Source organism: Parus major, chromosome 1 (assembly GCF_001522545.3).
Source record: "Parus major isolate Abel chromosome 1, Parus_major1.1, whole genome shotgun sequence".
NCBI classification, from domain to species: Eukaryota; Metazoa; Chordata; class Aves; order Passeriformes; family Paridae; genus Parus; species Parus major.
The window spans coordinates 2,245,200-2,253,980 of record NC_031768.1 but is presented as its reverse complement, the minus strand read 5'-3'; the positions used below and the strand labels follow the sequence as shown (position 1 = coordinate 2,253,980).

General features: G+C 40.6%; 1 protein-coding gene across 1 annotated transcript in view; it reads right to left on the bottom strand.

Annotated features, from left to right (window-relative positions):
- SIM2 (SIM bHLH transcription factor 2) overlaps nucleotides 1–8,781 on the bottom strand; it is a 57,232-nt gene that overhangs the window by 30,728 nt on the left and 17,723 nt on the right. The window contains exon 4 of the mRNA XM_015623332.2: nucleotides 7,920–8,028. Within this exon, the coding sequence (XP_015478818.1) occupies nucleotides 7,920–8,028 (109 nt within the window). The remainder of the gene's footprint in view (nucleotides 1–7,919; nucleotides 8,029–8,781) is intronic.

Sequence of the window (8,781 nt, the reverse complement as noted above, 5' to 3'; positions counted from 1 at the left end):
AAAAATAAAAAATAAAAAATAAAAAATAAAAAATAAAAAAATAATAATAATAAAAAAAATAAATAAAAATAAAAAATAAAAAAGTGGAAAGAAGCATTAAAACTGGGAGCTCTTGGCACAGGCAGTGATTTGTGGCTGCTCCACAGAGCAGCTTGGGTGCAACCCCAAATTCCAGCTCTAGTGGAGGAGAGGGAAAATGGAAAAGACAAGAATTTTTAGAGCAATGGCCACCTGATTCCACCTTCCCTCCTGTGCACCTTGTGCCTGCCTGGAGCTGCTGCCTCCCTCTGGAGATAAGGCCATGTGTGATAATTACAGTGTGATAATTACTGTCCCCATGTCCCTGCTGGACTGTTCTACCCTGGAAACACAGAGAACAAAAATCCATGTCTGGATAACGCCTCCCTGCCCATCCCCCAGACACTCTGCACGTTTTTGTCCCTTTTAGTTGGTTATTTTTGTTGGATCTGCTCTGCTCTAGGAAGTCACACATGCTCTGCTGTTTTTCTGGTGGGATCTGCAGAGCATCTGGGTCCCAAACAGCCCAGGGAGGATCTCAGCTTGTCTCTGGTGAGCACAAAGTTACGGATTTGTGAGAAACAGGAAGAATTCCAGAATCCCAGAGTGGAAGTTGGGTTGGAAGGACCTTAAAAATCATTCAAGTGCCAGCTCTGCCATGGCAGGGCCACCTCCCGCTGTCCCAGGAGCTCCCAATGTCCAGCCTGGCCTTGGGCACTGCCAGGGATCCAGGGGCAGCCCCAGCTGCTCTGGCAATTCCATCCCAGCCCCTGCCCACCCTGCCAGGGAACAATCCCTGCCCAAGATCCCACCTAACCCTGTCCTTTGTGAGTTTAAAACCATTCCCCCTTGTCCTGTCCTTACACACCCTCATGAAAATTTCCTCTCCAGTTCTCTTGGAGCCCCTCAGGCACTGGAAAGGGCTCTGAGATCTCCTGGAACCTCCTCTTCCCCTGGCTGAGCAGGATACAGGACATGACATCTTCCATCCCTTAATTCTGGACAAGGGTGACACCAAATTCCAAACCAGAAAAGAAATGTAGGGCTCATACAGAAAGAGCTGCCTGCAAAACACAGTTTTGAGATAATCCTAGAAGGTGAAAATCCAGGATTGGCAAAAGGAGCACCTTGATTTTCCCTGGTAATGCTTTGCTGTGGCAGAAAATCATCCAGTTCTGTTTTCAACCCATCCTGGAGCTCCAAACTTGCATAAACTCTCCAAATTTCCTCCCCATTTGGGCAGTTTGTTCTATTTCCTGCCTGTGTTCAGAATCCTGCCAGTGCTGCAGAGGGGAAATTCTCTTTTATCATTGCTGTCACATCCAAACTCAGCCATTCATCAAAATTCTACTTTGCTCCTCTAAGTGAAGCTTCCAAACTTTTCTTGGGGAAGGAATTCACCAGGAAAGCAAAATAACAGATTTTTACAGTATGAAACACTCTGCTTTGGTATATTTTACTGTTAATTACCAATGAAAAGAGATGTTTTAATGAGTTGTCAGCAATTTTCTCTCTTTTCCACATTCCACAGCAAAATTTATAATTATAATTTGCAAATAATAATTTATCAAATGGTAATTTCCTTGTTTCTCAGATTTAAAGGAAACAAGCAACGGTAATGGGATCATATTAAGCCATCAGTAATGGTTCTCCTGTAAACTATTTTGAAATTAATGAAAATTAAAATGTCTTTCAATGTTGGTATTTTGCCCATGTGCTTCATAAATTCATGTAAAAATCATCTTGCCAGATGCAAAATTTTTCTATTCCCTTCTTTAAATGTGATGGGAGGGAGGGTGGAGGAAAAGTCTGCACAGGGATTTGCTTCTTAGCTGGGGGAAACAGAGCCCTTAAAGCAGATGCCTTAAAGCATCAAGTGGAGAAAGGCTGACATAATGTATTCCACATTCCTCATGCAGCTTCCATCAGGTTGTAACTCATCATTTCAGAATTATCCAGTTGTTAGCAGAAAACTGGGATGGCTGCAGGAATTTTCACATTTCTTTCCCTGCTCTGGGGAATGTTAAGATGCTTTTAGCATGCCACGCCTCGCTGCGTGAGTCAGCAAAATTTGGGAAGCTGTGGATGTGTTTTAAAGCTTTCAAATCCCAGGAAAAGCATCTGAAAGCAATAAGAGACACACAGTGTCTGACTGCAAACACACATGGAAGGGCAGCATTGATTAATTCCTTGTTCTGGTTAACCTGCAGTGCAAATATTTTCTTATTTTCTTGTTTTCTTGCTTTTAGCAGCTGCCAGGACAAGAGATGGATGGTTTGGGAAGTGTTGCTGCTCTGCTGCAAGCTTTAAACTCTGTGTTGTGAACTGAGAAACAAAGATTTCTGCATGAATAGTTGGTACAGGGAGACAGAGCAGAAACCCAGACATTTTGATTGTAACATTTGATTTTAACATTTGTAATCATTTGAGGCCTTAAGGTCCTGGTTGATTATGTTCATCCCAGCTTTTGTTGGCATTCCATGGTTTTCCTTTCAAGGACCCTGCTGGTGGGAACTAGATGTGATCAATAATCCTGGAGCAGCCCTCAACACCCAGTCCCTGAAATCCAACCCCAATTTCAGCCTCATCCAAAGTGCCCATCACCTCTGCAGAGGGAACTTGGTGGCATCGGGTCACAAACCCCTGCCAGCCTTGTCCCCTCCCTGTGCCAGAGCCAAAATACTTTGCTGCTGAGCACTGGTGGCTTGGACTGGCCTGGATATTTGGATTTAAGCTCTGTGTGAGGAGAGGAAAAGGACAAACTCCTCACAGGCCTGCAGGAAGCTCTGGAGCTGCTGTTGATGGGCCTCAGCCCGAGTGCTGGGGGTGCCACGATAGAAGAAAGATGGAAAAGCTCCCAGAGAGTGCCCAAAGGAGGGACACAAGGGTGGTGAAGGGTCTGGAGGGGCCACACAAGGAGAGGGCACTTGGAATGTCCAGCTGGAGCAGAGGAAGCTGAGGGGAAACTCCTCAGGGGCTGCAGCTTCCATGAGGACCAGCTCTGATCTCTGGTCCTTGTGACTTGACAGGACCCAGGGAGCGGCTGCAGCTGGCCCAGCAGGGATTTAGGTTGGCTTTTAGGGCAAGGCTCTTCCTTCCCCAGAGGCTGCTGGCACTGCCCAGGCTCCCCAGGGAATGGGCACGGCCCCGAGGCTGCCACAGCTCCAGGAGTATCCAGGGATGCCCAGGCTGGGCTTGTTGGGGGGTCTGGGCAGGGCAGGGTGGGATTGATGATCCTGAGGGATTATTCCCACTCAGGATATTCCATGAAGAGCCAGAATTTGGCAGGGCACCACAATCAGCACCTGGCAGATGTCCTGCAGTAAGGAGGAGCCTCCAGTCAGTCACAAACATAACTTTGCAGGACTCAGACACCGCTTTGATCTCATCCTGGTTTAGGACAGAGGCCCAGGAAGGCTGATGTCAGCAAAGCCAGGCTGAACACGGAGTGTGAAACTCCAGCTTGAATCCTCACAGGCACCAAACCAACCCCAAACACACTGAGGTGCTGCTGACCTGAAATACCTGAAGCAAAATTTGGCAGTGGAGTCACCTGAGATCTGAGCACAGCCAGCACTCACAACTTGGAACAGATATCAAAATATTCTCCTCTTTTATTTTACCCCTTTCCTATTTTCCCTGCTAACCCACTGCAGCTGAAGAGAATGGATTTGTTTTGTTACAAATAAAGCCAAGTTTGCCTGAAGACTCAGGTGAGTTTGAGTTGGATTTTGCTGAGCCATTCCCAAATTTTAATGTTTATGTGAGGGAGATTATTCCTTCTCCCCACCCAAAACACCCTCAGCTGTTGGCTTCTCTCATAGCAAGGGATCTGCACCTATTGCTTTACATTTTCTATGCTGGTCATGCAAGTAAAAAGCAGATTAAAGACTTTGTAGGTTTGAGCTGGAGCTCTCCAAATCCTCCACAGCTCATGGGGTTTATGGTTTTTATTCACCTGGAGACTTAAAAGCTGAAGGAGAATTAAATCAGAGGAATAGCTTGGGTGGTTCAGGTTATTAAATATAAATTATTAAATATAAATACTGAAAATAATATTAAATGTTAATATTAAATATAATATTTAATGCAAATATAATGTAATTATTGAATATAAATATCTTCTCCAAGTCTAGGAATCCAAAGTAGATACCGCTGCTTTGAGGTTTTTACCAATTAATTTCCTCTGCCACACAAAATTTCATACAAAACACACATAAAATGGACCAAAATCTGAAATAATTTTCGTTATTCCTGTCCTAAATTTTTTCATCAAAGGCTTTTACTCCTGTGCTGAGCTCAGTAACTTCCCATTGCCTAAATTCTGTCTTCTGCAAAGACACCCAGCCTTGATCTGGAGATGTCAAAACTGGAAGAAATCACTGCTTCCATCAGAATATTTTTCCTGTGGCTAATCAAACCCCCAGTTAAAAATGTGTGAATTATTCTGATTTGAGCTTTAGTAGTTTCAATGCACAGATGTTGGTCCTTGAAATATTTGGGTATTTTTTTATTCCCAAATATTATTTATATATTATATATATATTATTATATAATATATTTATTTATTTATTTATTTATTTATTTATTTTATTAATTTGGTATTTTTTTATTCTAAATCCATGGTTTAGTTCCCAGTATTTTGTTTCTTTGGAAATTTGTACACACACTAATTAAGTCACCTCTTAATTCCTGAATCCTGGAATGGTTTGGGATGGAAAGGACCTTAAAAATTACTTTATTTTTAAAAATTACTGTCATGGCAGGGACACCTTCCACTGTCCCAGGCTGCTCCAACCCCAATGTTCAACCTGGCCTGGGACAATTCCAGGGATCCAGGGGCAGCCACAGCTTCCCTGGGCACTTCCCTCATCATATTCCCAAATTTTATTACCATTATTATTGCTATGAAATCCAAACTTCTGGAATCATGTGATTATTTAAGTATTTCCCCCTGTCTTTTAGAAAAACAAATTATTTGCACTCTGTGTTTGAAGCTCTACATGAAACATGATGAAGACCAGGGCAAACTTAAAAAAATTTAAATATAAGAATTTAAGAATGTTTATGATTTATAAATCCCAGGGCAAACATAAAAAAATAATTAAAAATTAAGAATGTTTATGCTTTATAAATAATATGGGGGGCTTTTTTTAATAACAGGGTGATTTATCTGGAGAAAAACAATGTGTCAGTGAGGATTGTGTAAAGAAATCCACACACTGTTTGATTTTTGCAATAATTTGCATTTCCCTGAGAAAAAAATAAAGAGGCAGAACCCAAATTTACAAAAACTGTAAAACCAGAGGTCAAAAATAATCTGTGCTCTGGGCTATTTAATCCCAGTAACAAAATATCACAAAGCACAGATATTGTTGACATTTGTGATTTTATTCCTCTCAAATCTTACCCAGCTACAAGTGCTGGACTAAAAATAGATATAAAAATCTGAGCTATAGCTGAAGAAAACATCTTGAGCAAGGTAATCATGAGCCAAGCTGGAAATTTGGGATATAAAAGTCTGTGTCTGCAGTGCAATATTGATTTTATGCCTAAGCAATGCCCCAGATTGGAGAAATCTGTGAGATAATAAAGTTATAAAAAGTAATTTTTGATTCTGCCCAGTGACTTGATGATTCAGGTGTGTTTTAAAAGATCAAAAGAGAGAAAATCAAATTGAAATGGCAAAAAATGCTCTTTAAAATAGTCTGGTTTCCTCTTGGTTTTTTTTTGTTTTTGTTTTTTTTAATCAAGCCACTTTCATTTCACTTCTCTTTAATTTATTGGTAGAACTCTATGTTTTATTTAAATATTGAAAATATCTACTCAGATACAGACAGAAGATGCTTTGTTCCTGTCATTTATTCAATAGTTTTTAAGTCTTCACTGGATTCAATAAAAAAACTTGCTTTGGTTATTGCAGACCAGGTTATACCTCAAGATTTTAATGTATAAAAAACTGCAGGAAAGGGAATTACTGGCACAGGGAAGACAACAGTAAATAAATATTTGTTCTGATCATTTTAGAAAGATTTAGCTGTAGATTGTGGATATTTTAATACACCCACTCCATGCATTGTATGGGGAAGAAACACAGAACTGAAATAGAATAAAATAATCCCTAAATAGAGCAGAATTCCTTTCTTTATCTCCTCCAAGCCTGGGAATCCTAAAGAGATGCTGTTGATTTGAGGTTTTTAGCAATTCATTTCCTCTGCTGCACAAAACTTGATACAAAACACACAGAAATGGACCAAAATTGAAAATCATTTTCCTTATTCCTATCCTAAATTTCCTTGTCACTGTAGGGTGAGGCAAAGAAAGCTGCAGAGAATGAGGAATTTATCTGGGAAGAACAGGAAGAGCTGTGGGATGATTTGCTTTTGGCACAGAAATTAATCCCAGTCAGTTGTTCCTGGCTTTAAATTTGTAAAAATCTGCAATAATAAATTGAAAAATATTCAAATTTGAAGAAAAGGAGGAGGCTGTTGCCATTGCCAAGCCAATAGGTATAAAAATATCATACTACTAATTCTGGATATCAGAAAACTGCATGAAAACTCTTGGATTTCACAGAATTATTGAGGCTGGGAGAGACTTTAAAGATTATCCAGTCCCACCATCAAAATCACCCTTAAGTCATTCACATCAGAGGTGTCTCTGTTTATCAGTAAGCTGGAAAAAGGAAAAAAAATGCTGTTCTTTTAAAAATATTGGTATTTTTTAAAAAATTCTGACAGAGGAATGAACAAAGTATGAAAAAATCATAGAGAGGATTTTGAGAAAAATAAGACTTTCCTTTCCAAGACACCAAGGGAGGTGTTTATTTTCCAAGACAACCTGTTTGGGAATGAAGAAAAGAGAAGGAAACTGAGAGAATTCTTCCATTTTCAGCATTTGGAGCAGTCCAGGTGCTCCCAAGCAATCAAATTCCCTGAATTTAGAAGGAACACAGTTCTGCTCTGCTGGAATCACAGAGGCCAGAACCAAGCACAGGCACCAAAACTGAAAAAAAAATTAAATTGAATTCTAAACAAAATTGTAGCAAGAACCCAAAATTCCTGATGTTTTTTTAGGAGCTGTGCTTTGAAAAGACTGACAAAAACTGGATAAATCAATAAATCCAACTGATAAATCAATTATGAAATACAAGTGGAAGCTCCATTGTGATGGGGCCAGATTGGTTCTGATCTTTGAAGGTTCAAAGAATTGCCCCAGAGGAAACACAAACTAAAGAAATGAGAATATTTCTGTTCCTGACACAGCAATTGCAACACTGGTGACAACTTCACACACAAAGGGTGGTGTCAATATTTCTGTGGCTGTCAGCAGGATGAGAGAATGTGATTTTCCTCCAAAAGTCACTTTTTAAAAGAGATTTTTCTAAACCCCAGTCCTTTACCAAACCCATTTCTGCTCTTCCTACAGTGGAGAATATTAAGTCTGGGCTTTTTTCCCCAAGCTTTGGATTTAACAGTTGTTTTAAAATATTGAAAATGTCCTTCAATTTCCCAATTACCTGATGTTTTGTTAGTTCTTTTCCCACTCTGACCATGCAGCTGTGCACAACCAGGCCACCACAAGATTTCTGCAGCCTCAGCCAAGATGACAAAATAAAAGAGATGAAGAAGCCACTGGGCTAAAGGTAAAAACCTGTCTAAAGCTTCATGGCATAAAAGACATTATTTAATTTTGGTTACCTTATTCCCTTTATTAGAACAACATAAAATCCTGGATCACACTTTTGAATTCCTGCTGCTCCCCTATTTGAGCTTCAAACAGGATAAATATGAATTTATGGATTCATGGAATGCTTTGGGTTGCAATTTGTTCCATTTCAGCCTTGGGATTTGGGTTTTTTTGGACTTTTTCACTGTGTTTTGATCCCAGATGTTTAATACCTTGCAGGAGGTGAGGATGAAGAGGCTGGTGGGCAGTGAGGACAGCAGTCATCTCATCGTGATCTGAGGGGTGGATATACTCGTAAATGCTGTTTCCAGTCAGCTCCACCTGGGGAAAAAACATGGAATAAAAGCAGCTGGATCATTTTCTGCCCTCAAACACCCTGCACTCCAGTTTTGAAACATGAGCTGGGTGTAGCAAAAGCATCTCCCAAATCCACAGCCATTAATCCGAATTAATCCTTTCCTCAGCAGTGATTGATATTAGAGAGGTTTTTATGGGAATTTTGGGTGTTGCATCAGAGACAGAAGAGCTCCTGTTAGGGTTGGAAATGGAGTGATAAATTAGAGCAGCTGTAGAAATGTTAAATTGCCACAAATGGGAGGAAAACTCTGAGCTGGATGAATGCCTCTCAAGAAGACAAATATTAAAATAAAAATTATGTTACTCCAGGTTTTCAGAAAGTCTCACCTGCTCTCACACAATTCCTTTGTGTTTTCCCACTGCCAGCAGGACAAGGGCTCTGAGAGAACCCAAAAATCAGATTTTCACTGCTCTAAACAAGCACAAACAGTAAAGATCTGCCTTAAATATCCTGTATTCCCTCTCCTGCCCTGAGCTTTGTCTGCACTGGATGTGCTCCTGCCTTTGCCACTGTTAACAGAGGCACAAAACCCAAAAAAAGCCTCATGCTCTGCATGTCCCCCCTGCCAGCCCTGTTTGTCACCCCCAGACCCACCAAGAAAAGCCCCCAGAAAGCTGCAGGAATGGATTTAATGGGGAAACAGAACAGAATTCCTTTCTTTATCTCCTCCAAGCCTGGGAATCCTAAGGACCTGCTGTTGATTTGAGGTTTTTAGC